Below are 19,288 nucleotides of genomic sequence, written 5' to 3' on the forward strand. Positions count from 1 at the left end.
GCTTTTGTTACTTGGCCTGATTTTATTATTTGTGTGCAAGTAATGTTGGATATGTCCTCGGACATAGTTTTAAGGGGACCGATTCTAGGGCGATTTCGAACCAACCGCGTCCTAATCGAGGGCGTGATCCTATCTTATACTTGTGGTCCTTTGGATCATAGGAGCTATATAGATGTGGAAGGGGACGACATGGAAGCATTGACTCTCTTAAACCCTAGCCGTCATAGACACCCTCGAGACTCGATCTCTCTCTACCCTCTAGTGTTCGGAATCATCCAACCTAGAAGCGATGGTACCCGTACAAACCAACTTTCCTACCCCACTGTCGGCCATAGACGTGCACCCCTAAGGCCTTACTATGTGAGGAGGATGAGGCGAACTAACTAGGACATAGGCGCTTAAGTTTTAGAACCTATGGCAACTCCTACTGATGTCGTCCACCTTAGATCTAAAGGTATGACTATCTCTCCACTTTGTCCTCCTTCTCTACCTCTACATTATACAAGTTATGAATCTATACTGATCTATAGAGAAGAATATAGACTGGACATAGGAAAACAGTAAGTTCCTAAGAAACAAAAAGGATCTAAGGACCTATCAATGGTATCAAAGTCAATTGCCAATTTTCCTCTAGCACTAGTCTATCAGAACGTTTAAGAAGATGAGTTGAAGAAAAGAAATAGAACTCAACATCGTCAGGGAAAATGAACCCCATACCCTAACCCACAAAAGAATCAAGAAGTCGAAAGGAAATTAAGAAAACAATCAAGCATATTACAAGAATATTAGAAATCATTCATACATATATTTTGTGGTCTTTTTCCATTTAGGATATTTTATGGCTATGATTCATTTATAACCTTCACATATGATTAATCTCGTTTTGGTTATATTTACTCTATCAAAAAAAGATCATAAGCCTTAGACCAGTTTAAGCATATTTAAGTAGAAGTTGAGAACCAACATGATTTGAAGATCAAGATAGCGATCGTAGGGGAAGTATTATGGACACCATACATGGTATGGACAAGTGAAAGGATCACGATGCCCAAGAGGGGGTGAATTGGGCTTTTCTAAAAATCAACACTAATTAAAACCTAAGCAAGAGCTAAGCAAGAGTCCAACTTTACCCCACCAACTAGCACTGAGATAATAATACTAGAAATACAACAATGCTAAGACAATACTCCAAATACTTGCTAAACAAATACACAATGTAAAGTGCTTGAATTAAGTGCGGAATGTAAAGCAAGGTTTAGAAGACTCCTCCAATTTTTCCCGAGGTATCGAAGAGTCGGCACTCTCCACTAGTCCTCGTTGGAGCACCCGCGCAAGGGTATCGCTCCCTCTTGGTCCTCGCAAGAACCAAGTGCTCACTACGAGATGATCCTTTGCCACTCCGGCGCGGTGGATCCCTCGAGACCGCTTACAAACTTGAGTCGGGTCACCAACAAGATCTTCACGGTGATCACCGAGCTCCCAACGCCACCAAGCCGTCTAGGTGATGCTGATCACCAAGAGTAACAAGTCATAGACTTTTGCTTGACCAAGAGAAGCCTAATGCAAGTGGTGTGTGCTTTAGGTGGCTCTCGCTAGCGCTAATGAGGAACAAATGCGGGATTAAGATTCTCTAATCTCCTCACTAGGCTTTTGGTGCTTGCAATGCTCTACCAAGGTGCTGGAATTAATGTGGGCAGCAAGTCATTGAATATGGTGGGTGGAGGGGGTATAAATAGCACTCACCCACCAACTAGCCGTTACCAGCACTCTTCTGCGCATGGGCGCACCGGACAGTCTGGTGCGCCACTGGTGCGCCACCGTGCGCCAACGATCGACTCCAACGGCTAGTTCTAACAGTTAGCTGTTGGGCTGATGGCACACCGGACAGTGAACAGCCACTGTCCGGTGCACACCAGACAGTCCGGTGCACTGTCCGGTGCGCCACTAAAATTCATTTCTGAAACTGGCGCTCTCGGGTTTTCTGCTCGGGGAAAGCCTTCCCTTGGGCCAGCCTGACCCACCTGGCAGAGGGCGCACCGGACAGTCCGGTGCCCCAAGGCCAGAAACCATATTTCTTGTTTTTAGCTGTTTTTCAAATCGGTTTTCGTTCTAACTTGTGAGTGAGTTCTAGAGTGACACCTAGCACTATATGTGAGTGTGAATGTGCACCAACACTACACTAGAACTCTCTTGGTCAAACTACTCATCGACAACCCCTCTTTATAGTACGGCTAAAAGAGAATAAAAGACCTAACTAAATCACGAGTGTCCACAACTCCTTGACACTCAGACTTCGTAGTCCTTCACCTTTTGTTTCGTCGTTTAGCCGTCGCTTCAAGTTCTTATCTCCGGGATTGTTTTCACTGTTGTAGTACTTCTACCTGTAATGCGACCTAACTTACCATTTGTCTCTGCAAAACACATGTTAGTCACATATAACATTACGTTGTCATTAATCACTAAAACCAACCAGGGGCCTAGATGCTTTCAACAAGTACCATGAACTTTTGCAAGATTCCTTCAATAAAGTGGCATTGTAGCCTAGGACTTAACACTAGGTGAGCCCTAACAAAATGAGGTAGTAGAAAGAAGAAATCATACTTTGATGAATATGGTGCAGAGTATGTTGAGTTACTCCAATTTACCATTAGGTTTGTGGATGGATGCTTTAAAAATGACTATCCATATACTCAACATAGTCCCTAGTAAATCAATTCCTAAGACTCCATATTAGTTGTGGACTGAAAGAAAGCCCAAGATGAATTATCTGCATATTTAGGGCTATCCAGATGAAGCAAAAATCTTTAATCATGGATAAGTAGAATAGATGAAAGAACAGATTGTTATTTTATTGGCTACCCTAAGAAATAGAAAGGGTTCAGATTGCAGTGCCTAGTCAAACATCCTAAGTTTGTAGCAACAAAATATGTAGTATTATGAGAAAATAAAATGATCAAGGGAAGCATGGTACCCCAAGAAATAGTTCATTAGGAAAAGAGGGTGTATGCCCCAATTTTGATGGTTCAAAAACCATATTTCTCAATACATGTTGATGTTTCGATACTAGTCCATCCAAATGTTAATGAAATCCTAGCTACTAATGTTGAATCATCAAGCACGATTAAATTGATGTAGTTTTAAGGTACCAGAGATATATTGGAGAAACTTCCTCTACCATTGGAGAAACCCTAGAACCCTCAAAACGATGTAGTTTTAAGGTATTAGAGAGCCAGGAGATCTATGATCTCTAATGATTATAAAGTATGTGGTAGTGGAGAAATAGATGGTTATAGGATATGTTAATGACGATATATACTCTAAAGGAGAACACACTACTTCTCTACTATTATAAAGCACCAATTTCACTAGTTTTCAGGGTTCCACGGTCGTCGTATGTCACACTTTCCACTTTATGCAAAAATAAGGTAAAATTATATACAAGTGGAATTTGAACCTTGGTTGTCGGCTCTACATCCACACTATAGATATACAAAAAGCACGAAAGCCCGGTCCGAAGCACGTTTTTTTTTGGCCCGGTACGAGCCCGATCCGACCCAGCACGAATAAGCGAGCCGGGCCCGGACAGAAAACTAAGCACGGTGGGCTAGCCAGACACGACCCGTTTACCTCTAAACCCATCAAACCTAGTTTTTTGCACTAAATCGTGCTTACCGACTCGTTTTGACCCGCTTTTTTCGTGCTTACCGAGCCCGCGAGCTTAGACGACCCGGCCCGGTTTTCTAACCGTGCCTAGCGGGCCGGGCCCAAAATGGGTCGAGTCGGGCGATCCGTTTGGCCATCTCTAATCCACACCCACTTAACTAAGAAACACACATATTTTTTATATTTTATTAAAACAAAATCTATATATAATCTATATGGTATATAGAAACCACGGAAGCAAAATAAAACCTGGTGCACGCGCGCGTACGTGGAATTCAAGCGTGCCTTTTTGTTTCCTTGCACACTTCTAAAAACGGCTGTAATCTCCCTCTGTCACGACTCGGAGTCGGAGCCATCACGCTTTTCGTTGGTTTGCCTTTTCTGATCTCTATTTCTCTATATAAACTCCAATTGATCCGCCGGAGTAGGAGGTAGCCAATTAAGATAGATCGCCAGCCGGGCAGTAGCTCTGAGACAGATAGGAGAGAGAGAGATCGATCTGTATCGTCGTCGAAGCTAGCGGAAGGGTACGTTACGTACGCAGCGGCCGGCCCCTCGCTGATCGCGCGCGATGGAGCGGCGGAGCGGCGGCGCGGGGAGCTGCCTGGGGCTGCTGGCGGTGGCCGCGGTGTCGACGAGCATCATCCTCGTCTCCTACCGCCTCCACCGCCGGCTGGAGGCGGACCTCAGGGCCATGATCCTCGGCGAAGGTGACGACGACGGAGCAGCGGACCACGACCGGCGCCGGCCGCGTGGCACGACGACGACGAGAAGGAAGAAGAAGGTGCGCTTCGCGGCCGACGTGGCGGAGCCGTCGTCCAACAGCGAGGAGTACCGGCGGCGGCGGGCGCGTCCGTCGACAACAGCCACCAGCGCAAGAAGATAGCACGCCGCCGCTGCGCGTCAGCCCGGCGCCGCCTGCTCACCGCGGCACGCGTGAGCCGTACCCGTACCGTACGTCGTGGACCCGTGGTGGCTGTGTATCTTGCATGACGTGACGTGGCGTCGTGGCATGCACGTTCAGGCAGGCTTTGAGCTGCCGTAGGTAACGTAAGCCTTTGCGGTTGCTTTGGTGTAATAAACTCCATCACCGAGCTGTCATCATCATCATGTTCATTGGCTAAGCTTATTAACTCCTCCTGGATGGATCTATACGTGTGAGAGCTGCGAGAGGTACGGTGGTGTCAGAGAATGATTGATTGATTGATAGAGCACAAGATGCATAGAGGAGGCTGGATTCTTGGGGACTCTCCTCTTGTGATGGACTCCGTTGTTGCGCTGGCTGGCCTCTGCAAGGCCACGCCTGGTGCTGCAAACTCGTACCACCCCTCCACTTGTCGTGCTGAATAATGAATCCTCACCCGTCCAATCCAATCCACAAAGATAATCGCGCTGCAATAAAACCTTTCTCAATTTTCTTTTGTTTTTCTCTACTATATAAAACGGTCGTCGCCTTGTACTAGACTAAGATAAAATTTTGCATCAACAAAGGTGTTCAAATCTTGGTTGTTGGCTTCATATTTACACACATCTAATCAACAGAACACGTATAGATATATAGAAATCGTACGAGTATCTGACTGTTTAAGGAATCCATGAGAAGTACAAACGCGTTCAAGTAGCTTCAAGTGGTGTGTGGATGCTCGTGGTTTGTTGCGCCTGCAGAAAGTTTATGTTACGTATAGTAATACATATATGTAGGAACTAAAATGAACAGTTGGCGCCCATGGCCTAATGGATAAGGCGTCTGACTTCTAATCAGGCGATTGTGGGTTCGAGTCCCACTGGGCGTGTTGTTGTTTTTTTAATCTATATGTGATTTTTAATCATATCTATTTTACCCTTTATTTTCATTCGCTGTGTTCGCGTTGTTTATACTCTTTTTTTAATATATCCTTTTACCCCTTTTTGTGTTGCTTGTGCTTATTTTTTATTTCCTTGGTTCACTATGTTTGCAGGCACAATGGACCCGTGCTTTACGAAAACCATGCTGCCAAGTGTAACTGCCTAGGGGAATGACATGTCCATCTCTTCTTCTCTATCTATTTATAGACTTTAATTAACGAATTAAATAAACCTAATTATGTATAAAATATTTGAGGATATGATAAATCCGTACGGTAGATTTTTTTTTAACAAAAATACATTTATAATATAGATCGTATAGCAGACAAGAGATAGGAGATGTAGATAAAATATATAGATAACAAAATCTATTAGGTAAATATGTAAAGGATAGATATAAATAAGATATATAGAGGCTACTGCTAGAGATAATCTTATCATGCCTCCCAAAAATAGCAAACCACGTTGGACACCAAGCAGAGTGAGCGACAACTGAAGTCTACAACAAAATCTCATGTAACCCTAGTGAATAAGGCTAGTTCTAATCCTAAACTATCTACATGTTCATACCGACCATTGTCAGCCCTTATCTACTGCAAGAGTCCAACGTACAACCTTTACTGTCAGCGTACAACTACATCATGGTCACATCAGCTTTTTATTTAAAGATTTTTAGTTGACATGAAATATTGCGCTTTACTGAAGTTCAAATAAATCTATTTACGTAACTAAACAAATAAAAATACATAATTAGTAGCAACAATTAAAAATTACATAGCTCAAGCATAATAATAAAAAGTACACAATTTATGCATAAAATTACATAGTTTAAAAGTAAAAATGGAAAAATCATAAATAAAATCTAATTTATATATTAGATTTTAGGATTTTATTTTTTTTAGAATTGTTTCGATTTTTTGGACTTTAATAAAATAACTATTTAGACTTTAAATAGTTTAAAAACAACTAGCGGGCAAGACACGTGTGAACCAATCAAAACACGACACCGGGATCCATATAGTTTACAGCAACTCCTGGGTGGGAGCTGACAGATGTCATCGGTACTGTGATATATAATGGTATGTTTGTAACGCTGTAGATGACATACATGTGTATAATTCTGCCCGGCGGCCATGAACGAACCGCATAAAACAAAATGGTAAAGCTTTGGTTCTATCTCGAATAGCCATTACTGCCATGTACAAGTACAACGCGTCGGCAGCATCATGCGTTGCGAGTCTTCACTATTCAGTCAGTTACAAACAATTGATGCATAGATCAAGATTCCGGGGCTGCAAACAGCAGGCTCCTCCGGCAGCTATTAATAAGCGAGGGGGAAAAGAACAAAATCGTACAAGCCTCAAGAATTCTGCAGCAGCTCTTGTGTATTCGGGCACAGCCCGTCCGTCCGTCTCGCTTCATGTGTTGGTCAAACCAATCTCCTAGGCTCAAAACCCGTTGTGCCTGTTTCCGGCCTTGGACGATTTCTGCTGCTGTTCCAAATCATGGTTGAAGGCGGCATCCAAGGCCTGCAAACAGCATACCATTCGGTTTGGTCAGTTTGCTGCCATCTCCATGGGAGAACAATTCATGGAAGCATGCGCCTTTGAATGTGGGATTCAAATAATGCTGTTATAGGTAGTGCGAGGAATGTTTACAGACCTGAGTCATGGGCTTTACTAGCCGAGATATTTCATGTCTTACATCAGGCTGTGCCAATTCCTTTATAAGCTGCATATTCCACAAGTAACAGAACACACAAAAGAATTTCAATGGTACTTTGAGTATAACCCCGCTTTAGGTGACAAGGTATGAGTGTTCTGCATATCCAAGCGGGGAATGGAGGGGGCAGATGTCAGATGCGCTGCCAAATATTTACCTGCAGCTTTTGATATATCTGTGTCATAGCTTCTTTAACTCTTTGAACCTTCAAAACAAGTACATTAACATATAAAGAAACTCGCATTAGGAAAAAAAATGTATGTGTAGAGTAAAGATTTGATATACCAAAAAAAAAGACTAGAAGGATGATATGGTCTGCACTCAAAGCTTCTCTACTTGACATCTTAAGTTTTTAAGACTGCGACAGTCTTCCTTTTTTTTAGCCTACTGAAACTAGCACCATAACTACTGTGGTACGAAACCTTCAGAACTAGGGAATTCTAACTCATAGTTTGAATAACATACGGTAGAACACAATGTACAGTGTGGCTACTCCATATTTCTCAGTGATGGTTCTCTGACCAAATCAGTGCAGCATGCAAAATAAACCAAGCAGCTGAAAACATCTCTTTTAATGCAAGCTGTTGAAAACATCTAACAGATGAAACATGATGGATGTACAAACACTTCCTCTAGTCCCATAAATCAGCTAGGTTTGCACTTATAACGTGAAATCAATAAGTTTGTACTAATTTGCAATATTTTCTCAATAAAATGATATGCAAATCTCCTGCATGTTTGAGGGGGGAAATCCATCTGAATACACCATAGGTTACGAAACAGTGCTGATAATGATGGGGGAGATATACCTTGTTATAAAGTACTGCACTTGTTATTGGATACGATGACCAAAAATGGCGTAGCAATTCCTGGATAGCCGTCCAATGCTGAGAAAATAGATAGTTTACAGAGTTCCATTGACAACACATATAAACAAAACCAGTAGTGAATACAGCATCTCACATCCATAAGCTCGTCCCGTGTATGTTGAGGCAGCTGACCAAGGAGACCTTCTTGAGGATTCTTGAGGTTAAGTCTCCTTGAACGAGAAATCCCTTCGTTTAATTCATTAAGAACCTAGGCCCATACCATTTAGGTAGTTAGGATTTCCTGCTCATGCAATTTAATAGCTTAAGGATAGAGAAGCCACAGTAGCAGTAACACAACATCATGTGAACAGATGCAAAAATATGAAGAATGGGCCTTACATAATACATACGCATATTATTAAGAATGTGATACTAATAAACCAAATAACACAGTGCTTGTGCGTGTGTGTGTGTGGGGGGGGGGGGGGGGGGGGGGGGGGGGGGGGAGTGATATCAGCTTTAGGGCTTGTTCGGATAGGGGTGGATTCCCCCTCAATCCACCCCTAACTGAACAACCCCTTACATGATACATTTAGGGTCCCAAAGCTCCAACTCCAAGACCCATGCTGGATTTAGAGCTTGGAAGTAAAGGTAAACTGGTATAAACATCTGGCGTTCAATGTAAAATGATCCGACATTTCAATCAAATACCCTTAGTTTGACCATAGATCCAAGAATTGCTGGACCTAGGGATGGCCAGCTCTAAAAAAATTGGTGTTGGAACTCTGCAAAACAGGACCTTGGATACTTCCTAAACGTTAACACATCCAACAGTTAACTAGTTCTGTTGATTACACCAACGGTAACCTGCCTTGTTACCACTGGCTTCTGTTTGTGCCCAGTTGACTAGTGGACTGAGACTGACATTCATATTTGCAGTCCTGGTGCTGGTAGACCTTTGAGATTTATAATTGGTGACGAACTGGTAAAAAGATTCAAGTTGCTTGTAGTATTCGAAGTGCCATTATCCTAAACTACGTCTGCACTCCTCTTGATTTGACTGCTAACCCAACAATTTATTCAGTGCCAAATCAGCTATGACTCAATACACTGAAAGTAAACTAACGCAAATTAATAAATAAAAGAACCAAATTGCCCAGCAAAATTGTGTACCTTAAGAGCCATATCAGACTGAACAATCGGACAGTTAAGCCTATTAACTTTAACAGAAGACATTTGATCCATTAAATGATGGAACACTTCTTCAGTGCTCAAGCTGCAACTATGGGCTTTTCTTCCACCATTGCTGCCACCTAGAGATCTCAGAGCATTTGCTTGTTGGGAATCAAAATATTCTCTAGGATCCTAATAAGAAAAAAAGAAGACAAATTAATATGTTATTTCTTATTTTGGTTATATATCTACTATTACGTTCAGCACAAGCTGTACCTTTATACAAAGTGGTGCATACAGAAGACTTCGTGGAGCTTGCAGATCCTCTATCTCTGTCATTCTAGCCACCTTCATTAGTCTCTCATGATTATCATCATCAACATTAGAAGTAGAAGGTGGTTCTGCAGTTAATAATTCATCACAACATAATATATTACAGTGAATAAGGATTCAATGGAATTATAATGCCATTTCTAACCTTTCTTGGATCTTGCAAGGGCTTCAGCTAAAGTCTTTGGATCAGTTGACTCAACATCTAGAAGACAAATAAAACATAGTATAATCACTTAATAGATTTAAAGATAGCTAAATAATTGGTAGAATAAAAACGAAGAAATAGAAATGCAACGTGTAAGACGAATTTGAGCAAACTTAAAAAAAAAAGAATAGACACAACTGAAAATCACAGAACAATTACTATAAAGGTATAGCTTGCAAAACCAATGGTTCAGGCTAGTCGATTTGTATAATCATGAAAGATCTATGGCCAGAATAAATTATTCAAATGGGTGGGAAACAAAATAATTTAAATTGTTTCACTCCGATGCTGATGTGCCCTGCAAGTCCTGAGAACAGTACCATCTCAAAGTCATAATACTGAGAACGGTACCATCTCACCCTGCTAACACCATAACATGCTTGAGCAATCAATCGTATTAAGGAAAACGAAAGAGACATCATGAAGTTTCTTCGATTGGGTCCAGAATTACCAAGAGATCTCCCTTCAAGAACAACAGCTGCATGACGGTTCAGGTCCTGAGACAGCGTCCTCCTCGCCAACTCACTGTCAGCATCGACTGTCTCTTTGCTACCATCACGGTGAATCCCATGGTCCTGAGGGTCCAAACACATAATGATTGAGCAGTAGTTTCAACATAGGATAAGCACTTCATTATAAACAGCAAGCAAATATGCTCAGTATGAGAAAATCTAGAGACCACATTTGTTTTAAAAATATAAGATAATTGCAGAAAAAAATCATACCGGAAGATGAATGTAATCATCTCCAGTGTCTGCCTCCATGTCTAATGTTGGATCGACTCGTTTTATCTGCAGCCAACAATTGAATCACTTGAAGAAAAGGTACCAACACATGGTAACAAGAAATGAATTAGAATAGCAATGATTGCTAAAACTAAACCTTCAACTTTGCCTCCTTGGCCAGTATATCATCATTCTTCAGGAAGATAGCTAATTCCTCATCTCCAGCTGCCTCAGCTGTTGCTGCTGCAGTGTTTTTTGTCCTGACTAGATACTCAGCTCTACAGTATTTTTCCCAAAATCGGGTTTCTGACATCTATCCTCAGAAAATATAATGAAACGAGAAGATTATGACAAAATACAGCAGAATGTATGGAGTACAATGAGAAATCAGAATCGACTCATACAACAACAGTAATAACACTAGGAACATTTTATGACTGAATTTTCTACAGTTCATGCTAAGACATTGATAACATATATAGGTCTTACCTTTTTTGGAACAAAATCTAAATATGCTCTACGGACAGCAGGCTTTTCTGCAAAAATCTGTAAAATAGGATATATGGTGTTAACAAGTTGAAAGTACATCAGATATAGAATCATAGAATTCAGCACCTGTTTCCATGAATAATATATGCCTCAGGCATAATGGAGTATTCTTGAGCAAACAGGGCCCAGCGCAGGTAGGGTTCAAAGCAAGTAAGATGGTCTTTGCAGCTATGGACTAAGCCTAACCTAACTGGCTAGGGTGGAAGCATAATTTTCAGTGTTCCTGCTCATTAATTCCCTTTGGTCGCATCAAAGTCACATGCACACAATGAAAACTATAATTTCAAGATATAAAAATAGTTCAATAGAGGATCACTGCATCATGCATGAAAGCTACTAAGGAGACAGAGAAGGTACAGGGCTTGCTACACATTCATATACAGATTAAAAAAATCTTTGGAAGCCTTTTACCAACAACAATGTTCAGAAACTCCATAACCCACAAAATGACGTACTTTTTCATTTTACAGCATAGTATATAAATTTTGCAATTATAACAGTTGAGACAACAGAAAAATTGATGATACCAAGCAGTATATATGTATTAGTTCATGATAAAGAAGCAGAGTGGAAAGGTGGACCTGATGTATCATCTCAGGTGTGATCTGGAAAGTAACCTTGTTTGTCTGAAATGCTCAACATAGAAATAAAAAAATAACTACCATCAGCCATTAGCAAATTCAGTGTTTCATAATAGAACATAACAAATAACATAACTTATCAATACTCTGGTACAGAATTATGGTCTACAGCTACAACAATAGTATTTCAGTGACATACCCGACCATCAGTTGTTGGCCTAATATCTACAAGTGCACTCTTGAAACCTGGCTTTTGTTTTGATCTCTTATTTGCTTCATCATCAAGTAAATTCTGAATGATCATAAGAAAATATTGAATCAGGTGAAGAAACATAAAAATAACAGATAAAAATTACTAATCAAGTAACAATATACATGATATGTGAGTTTTACCTTTCTTGTTGCCCAAAATTCAGATTCTTGCAGAATATTTCCAAGAACAAACTTCTTATGTAATTTCTGCAATTCGCTGTAAAGGGAAATGTTAATCAACAAAACTGAGAAACACAAGAACATTTTGCCTTTTGTTGTGTATGAGCAGATTTTTTTTGCACTGTTTTATCTAAAAAACTATGGACTTTCAAAAACCAAATATGTAGCATGTTCCTCAACATTAATAACAGTGATCAAAGTGATTAAAATCAATGGTATAATTAAAAAACAGAGTAGAAACATCATCAGAATTATATGAGAAGAACAGATAGAAGAAAAACTATCTACAATAGCATAGGGAAAACCAAACTCATGCTTTACAAAAAGGAAATATTAAATATCACTAATCAACCAAATATCTGAAATCACAAAAGAATGTAAATGAGCTCAACAAATTCTAGCAGGTCAAATTTGTGCCCGTAATAGTGAACTATCACCAGAATTTCATTTTTTCTGAGACCAAAAGAAATAGTCTGTATATATCAAATAATCCCACATTACCTGTCTTCTCGCAACAGTTTAACCCGTCTCTCCACTTCTGCGGCACTGAGTTGTTCCAGAGCAGCAGAAGCAACTGAGTTTTCAGGAGCCACAGTTGGTCTAGGAGGCACTATCCCTTGATGTTTGCCTAAAACCCTAGCTGCGAGGAGGATGTATTAAGTTATGGATGCATCTTACTCGGTAATAGATGCACGAAACACAATATGGTAGCTTTCATGTGAGTCGGTGCCATATCGAACTTGGCACAGCAAACAACCCTTAATCCAGAATTTTATTATATTCCTTATAAAATAGTCACCGTTACGTTATAGTAATCTATCTTATCTTATGTAGCAAGCCAAATGCTAGGTCTGGCTGGAATGAGGTACCTAGTCAAATTCTTATATTGCAAGTGACTTGCATAGGAGATAAGTTTATGAGAGAAACAGCTAAGTACTTCACTTACTTTCATTTCATGCCTATCATTAGATATCTTCCAAAGAAAATATTTAACTGTTCTGTTGGCATCGACCAACTACAAAACGAACATTACCTACAAAGTCTCGACATTGGTCACGGTTACCAACATTGTCAAACTCAAATATGTAGCCTCCAGCCTGAGAAAAAAAATATGCAACTCATACTAACCTTGAAAACAATTAGAAATAAGGCAGAGAAAATGCTATAAATTGTTCAAACCTTGTCTTCTTTTGAAAGGTTCAATAATGCTGCTTTGTTACCCTCTACTTTATTGAACTTGTGACCTAGAGCACAGGCAACAAATCCAACTGTTTCAGTGTGCATAAAACTCTATCGCAGCTTAAATTGTTGTATTGACCCTAGTGATCAATTATTTAAAATGACCCTGCAGTAGATATGTTATAGGTACGTGAAAATTAGTGTTATAGTTAATTAGGCGTCCTTAACAAGCTCGTACACCAAATCACCAGCATAACAACAAAACTTCCAAGGAGGAAAGGGAGCGCATACCTTTGATGGTTCGGAAATCAACATTGAACTTCATTGCCGATCGTGGATCATTAGGGGTGAAGGTGAACCTATCACCGTTCTGTAATTAGAAGGACAACGAACCGATCATATTTGGACCCGACAGGATATTGCTGAGCAAGGAAACGAAGCCAGACGCAAATATTGAACAGCAAACTAAATGGTGACCATCCATACATGAAAATACTCAAATTAGCTTGGCTCATGCTCCAGCATCCGAACCTCCAGGATGCGGAGGGTAACCCACAAAGCTACCCCGTGCCCCTGGCTCGGATTTGCTACCGCTGATGGCCACAAACCCGCGCGCGCCTCCACTTCCACCGATCCAATCAGCGGCTAGTCTCCACGGCTCCCTCGATTCAATTTGCCGCGCGCCCCAGAAACCGCCGACCAAAAACCCTCACCCGCAACAGTGGCGCAGGCTGCGCAGCCCGGAGCTTGTTAGCGGACCGTGCGCACTCGTCGGGAGGAAGGTGAAGGGAGAGAGAGCCGCAGGGAGTGAGAGAGAAGGGGAGGGTGGCACGCACCATGCGGAGGATGCCCGGGGTGCCGGGGTCCTTGATCGTGGTCTTGTACTTGGCACCGATCGTCATGGACCCCATCGCTGCAACCGCCGCCGCGGTGGCTCGCCTCGCCTCTCGGTCTCGCTCGCCGGCGTCGGAGCAAAAGCCGAAGGTGCGGAGAAAAGGGCTGAGGCAGCAAGCCTACAAGTAGAAGCAGGCTGCAGGCTAGTGTGATTTCGGCGCGATGGACTGGGCCGTAGGCCCGCGAGTCGGTCCAGGACGGCCCATTTAACAAAGGAGAAGTGGCCCCGTCTTCCACCCAGTGTCAGTGCTCTCTCTCCGTCGTCGTCTTCCTCCGTTCCTTGTCTCGTCGCGTGTGATCGCATCACGGACCGCGACATTTATCGGTCGGAGAGGGAGGGACACATGGGGATGAAGAAGGAAGAGCTGGACTACGTGCTGGTGCCGCTGGGGCTGGCGGTGATGGCCGGGTACCACGCGTGGCTGCTCCTCCGCGTCCGCCGGCAGCCGGCGACCACCGTCATCGGCGTGAACGCCATCAACCGCCGCATCTGGGTTCGTCACATCATGGAGGTGGGTCTGGGATCCGTTTCTTCTTCCCCGCATCGTATCTCGCGTGCTCTTAAACTTCGGATCGTATGCATGAACGCATGCAAGTCAAGAACCGATACAAGGTTTAGCGATGTGATCCTCGATCGGCTGAGTTCGCAGGAGCCTTCCGGGAAGCACGCGGTGCTGGCGGTGCAGACGATCCGCAACAACATCATGGCGTCCACGCTGCTGGCGTCGACAGCCATCACCCTGAGCTCCCTGATCGCCGTCCTCATGTCCAGCGGCGACGGCGGAGGCGCCACCGCCGCCTCCAGCAGCAAAGGCGGCCTCCTCCCGGGCGCGCCGCTGGTGGTGGGCGCGACGGGCGCGCCGGCGCTGTCGGCCAAGTTCTTCGCGATCCTGGTCTGCTTCCTGGTGGCGTTCCTCCTCAACGTGCAGTCCATCCGGTACTACAGCCACGCGAGCGTGCTCGTGAACGTGCCGGCGGCGGAGGCGGCGCGCCGCCGTCGAGCCGTCGGGTACGTCACGGACATGGTCAACCGCGGCAGCTACTTCTGGTCGCTCGGCGCGCGGGCGTTCTACTTCTCCTGCCCCGTCTTCCTCTGGCTATTCGGCCCCATCCCGATGTTCGTGGCGTGCGTCGCACTGGTCTGCGCGCTCTACTTCCTCGACGTGTGCAAGGACTGGGAGGAGGAGGAAGGCGACGGCCATGGCCACCGCTGTACGAGTGATGACGAGAGGAGGGCAACAACACAAGGGAAGGATGCAGAGCAGCAAGTGTAGAGATGGATGTGCTAGGCATTTTTAGGCTAGAAACAGATCGTGTTCTCGAGATCGGACCTGTGCCCAGATTGCAAATGCCCACTCTACTCTGGAAGAAACAGTTTTGAGAACATCACCTACAGCTACAGGCAGCAGAATAGGTTCACTGATCTACCACCAAACACAGGTGCAGTCATGTTTCTTCATGATGCCCACAAAACATAGGGACCTTGAGGGTCCAATTCGTGCAGAAAGAGTTTCCTACGAGAGCTTTTGGAATAGAATAAATGCTTTCCAACAAATGCTTTTGGAATTTGGATTGAGCTACTCCTACTACAACTCCAGAGGACTCTGGAGGAAACAAGGCATGAGACCTCTGTACTGCCCATGCGGTTCATCTTCTATTTCAAATTCTACTCCATACTGAAAACAATGTTTTGTACAGCCATATATATAACTTGAAACATATAATAGACAATTCGTTGGCAACTGTTCCAATGTACACTTTTGCAAATTTTAAGTTGAGCACTAAGATTAGCAACATCATTATTCAACTTAAAATTGGTAGAGACATGTGTATTGCAAGCATCAATATCAAAATCTTTACACCTATTGCAAATAATAACATACTCCGCAGTTGAACTAGCAACATTTACTTTGTCTAACTTAATATTTAAATCAGCATTTAAATTCTTAAGACTGGAAATAGAATCATGACAAGAAGATAGCTCATAAGATTAGTTCATTTTTCTTAGTTTCTAGAGCAAGAGATTTTTGAACATTAATGAATTTATCATGTTCCTCATAAAGAATATCTTCTTGTTTTTCTAGGAACCTATCTTTCTCATTAAGGGCATCAATTAATTCATTGATTTCATCTACCTTAGATCTATCTAACCCCTTAAAAAGATCACTGTAATCTACATCATCATCATCATCAGATTTTCTCATCACTAGAAGAAGTATACTTGGGGGTTTCTCGTGTACGTACCTTCTTCTCTTTAGCCATGAGGCATGTGTGACGTTTTTTGGGGAAGAGGGAGGACTTGTCGAAGGCGGAGGCAGCTAGTCCTTCATCGTCGGAGTCGGATGAAGAACAGTCGGAGTCCCATTCTTTGCCAATGTGCGTCTCGCCCTTCGCCTTCCTGTAGTTCTTTTTTTCTCCTTCTTACATTTCTTTTCTTGTCCCTGGTCATTTTCATTATCGGGACATTGTGCAATAAAACAATCGGACTTACCACGTTTGAAGCACGAGCGCTTTCCCTTGGATTTGGTCTTGTTGGGATACTCTTTGCGTCCCTTCAAGACAGTCTTGAAACGCTTGATTACAAGCATCATTTCGTCCTCATTTAGCCCGGTAGCCTCCACTTCTGCTACCATGTTAGTTAGCCCCTCCTTGTTGGTTGTTGCTTTGAGAGCAACGGGTTGCGGCTCATAAATAGGTAGTGGTCCATTTGCAATCTCATCCATGTACCTCGTTTCCTTTATCATCATACATCCGCTTACAAATTTTCCGAGTATTTTCTTGGGCGTCATCTTGGTGTACCTGGTATTCTCACGAATAAGGATTAAAAGATGAGGATCAATAACAGTAAATAACCTAAGCATTAGTCAAACAATGTCATGATCTGTCCATCTTGTGCTCCCATATGGCTTCGAATCTTGTTTACCCGGGTCTTGAGCCTATTGTAGGTTTCGGTTGGCTCCTCTCCCCGTTTTATGGTGAACCTTCCCAGTTCTCCTTCCACCAGTTCCATTTTTGTGATCATGGTGGCGTCATTACCCTCGTGAGAGATCTTGAGGGTATCCCATATTTGCTTGGCATTATCCAAGCCACTGACTTTGTTGTACTCATCCCTGCATAGAGACGTTAACAACACAGTAGTAGCCTCGGCATTCTTATGAATTTGTTCGTTAATAAATACAGGATTGTCACTACTATCAAAATGCATTCCATTTTCCACTATTTCCCAAAAGCTAGGATGGAGAGAGAATAAATGACTACGTATTTTATGGCTCCAAAAAGAGTAATCATCTCCATCAAAGTGGGGGGTTACCAAGTGGAATGGACAATAAATGAGAATTTGAATTATACGGCATGCGAGAATAATCGAAAGAATAATTCTGATTAACCGTTTTATTTTTCGTGGGTGAGTCGTCGTCGTCCCTTGGTGAAGAGGAGGATGTGTCGCTGTCGTAGTAGATGATATTCTTGATGCGCCTCTTAAAGGGAAATAGGGTTAACCTTTTACTACAATTAGTTTTGGTGGTTGAATGTCCAACACAAACAAATAGACTAACTAGTTTGCTCTAGACCTCATGTATTACAGGTGCATAAGGTTCAATACAAACCAATAAAAGTGAAAGTCGCCTAGAGGGGGGTGAATAGGCGGAAACTGGAATTTACAAACTTTAAGCACCACTACAAGCCGGGGTTTGCGTTAGAAATAAAATCGAGTCCAAAAGAGAGGACGAAAACAAATCAACCAAGAAATAAAGCGAGTGACATGGTGATTTGTTTTACCGAGGTTCAGTTCTTGCAAACCTAGTCCCCGTTGAGGTGGTCACAAAGACCGGGTCTCTTTCAACCCTTTCCCTCTCTCAAACGGTCACCTAGACCAAGTGAGCTTTCTCCTTAATCAAACGGGTCACTTAGACCCCTCACAAGGACCACCACAACTTGGTGTCTCTTGCTTTGATTACAAGTGTTTGAAGAACAAGAATGGGGAAGAAGAAAGCGATCCAAGGACAAGAGCTCAAAGAACACGAGCAAAACTCTCTCTCTCTAGTCACTATTTGTTTGGAGTGGATTTGGGACTTGGAGAGGCTTTGATTCTATTGAATTGTGTCTTGTATTGATTGCACTAGCTCTTGTATTGAATGAGATGTCTGAAAAACTTGGATGCTTGAAGCGGTGGTGGTTGGGGGGTATTTATAGCCCCAACCACCAAACCAACCGTTGGGGAGGCTGTCTGTCGATGGGCGCACCGGACAGTCCGGTGCGCCACCGGACACTGTCTGGTGCGCCAGCCACGTCATCCAACCGTTGGGGTTCTGACGGTTTCGACCGTTGGAGCTCTGACATCTTGGGGCACCGGATAGTCCGGTGTCGCATTGGACAGGCACTGTTCACTATCTGGTGCGCCTTCAAGCGCTGCTCTGACTCTGCGCGAACTGTCCGCGCACTGTTCACTTTTGCAGGCGACCGTTGGAGTTGACCGTTGCGCTCGTTAGCCGTTGCTCCACTGGCACACCGGACAGTCCGGTGACCCACCAGACAATCCAGTGAATTATAGCAGAGCGGCTCTCCAGAAACCCGAAGGTGAAGAGTTCAGCCTGTACGGTCCCTGGTGCACCGGACACTGTCTGGTGGCACACCGGACAGTCCGGTGCACCAGACCAGGGTTCTCTTCGGTTTCTTTTGCTCCTTTCTTTCGAACCCTAACCTAGATCCTTTTATTGGTTTGTGTTTAACCTTTGTCACCTGTAGAATATATAATCTAGAGCAAACTAGTCAGTCCAATTATTTGTGTTGTGCATTTCAACCACCAAAATCATTTAGGAAAAGGTTTGACCCTATTTCCCTTTTAATCTCCCCCTTTTTTGGTGATTGATGCCAACACAAACCAAAGCAAATATATAAGTGCAGAATTGAACTAGTTTGACTAAGGCAAGTGCAAAGGTTGCTTGGAATTAAACCAATTTATACTTTGAATAGATATGCATGGATTGCTTTCTTTCTTTTAACATTTTGGACCACATTTGCACCACTTGTTTTGTTTTTGCAAATTCTTTTGGAAAAAAAATTTCAAAGTATTTTTGCAAATAGTCAAAGGTATATGAATAAGATTCGCAAGAAGCATTTTCAAGATTTGAAATTTTCTCCTCCTGTTTCAAATGCTTTTCCTTTGACTTACACAAAACT

General features: G+C 42.8%; 3 protein-coding genes and 1 non-coding gene across 5 annotated transcripts; 3 read left to right on the top strand and 1 right to left on the bottom strand.

Moving 5' to 3' along the window:
* The first annotated feature begins 4,089 nt into the window (after nt 1–4,089).
* On the top strand, nt 4,090–4,784 carry LOC100277984 (uncharacterized). Its single transcript, NM_001151411.2, has one exon. It carries the CDS (start codon nt 4,235–4,237, stop codon nt 4,547–4,549), a length of 315 nt encoding a protein of 104 aa, NP_001144883.1. The 5' UTR covers nt 4,090–4,234; the 3' UTR covers nt 4,550–4,784.
* A 599-nt stretch (nt 4,785–5,383) lies between these two features.
* Nucleotides 5,384–5,456, top strand: TRNAR-UCU (transfer RNA arginine (anticodon UCU)). Its single transcript has one exon. It is a non-coding gene; the product is annotated as a tRNA-Arg (tRNA).
* A 1,115-nt stretch (nt 5,457–6,571) lies between these two features.
* LOC100193949 (uncharacterized) lies at nt 6,572–14,194 on the bottom strand. 2 transcript variants are annotated; one of them, NR_158552.1, is made up of 20 exons: nt 14,053–14,194; nt 13,508–13,586; nt 13,217–13,281; nt 13,071–13,134; nt 12,539–12,677; nt 11,999–12,074; nt 11,805–11,897; nt 11,606–11,650; nt 10,965–11,021; nt 10,633–10,788; nt 10,476–10,541; nt 10,202–10,325; nt 9,691–9,747; nt 9,489–9,613; nt 9,213–9,404; nt 8,194–8,340; nt 8,040–8,117; nt 7,388–7,435; nt 7,171–7,239; nt 6,572–7,037 (listed from the first exon to the last, which is right to left on the bottom strand). NR_158552.1 is itself a non-coding variant. In NM_001317236.1 (20 exons), exons 1-20 carry the CDS (start codon nt 14,125–14,127, stop codon nt 6,957–6,959), a joined length of 1,803 nt encoding a protein of 600 aa, NP_001304165.1. In that variant the 5' UTR covers nt 14,128–14,194; the 3' UTR covers nt 6,669–6,956. The 2 variants fall into 2 exon arrangements, 1 of the variants encoding a protein (NP_001304165.1); NM_001317236.1 differs by having other exon boundaries at nt 6,669–7,037; nt 8,194–8,307.
* A 134-nt stretch (nt 14,195–14,328) lies between these two features.
* On the top strand, nt 14,329–15,852 carry LOC103653081 (uncharacterized). Its single transcript, XM_008680046.4, has 2 exons — nt 14,329–14,622; nt 14,761–15,852. Exons 1-2 carry the CDS (start codon nt 14,455–14,457, stop codon nt 15,382–15,384), a joined length of 792 nt encoding a protein of 263 aa, XP_008678268.1. The 5' UTR covers nt 14,329–14,454; the 3' UTR covers nt 15,385–15,852.
* The last annotated feature ends 3,436 nt before the right edge of the window (nt 15,853–19,288 follow it).

Source organism: Zea mays, chromosome 4 (genome assembly GCF_902167145.1).
Source record: "Zea mays cultivar B73 chromosome 4, Zm-B73-REFERENCE-NAM-5.0, whole genome shotgun sequence".
Lineage (NCBI taxonomy): Eukaryota > Viridiplantae > Streptophyta > Magnoliopsida > Poales > Poaceae > Zea > Zea mays.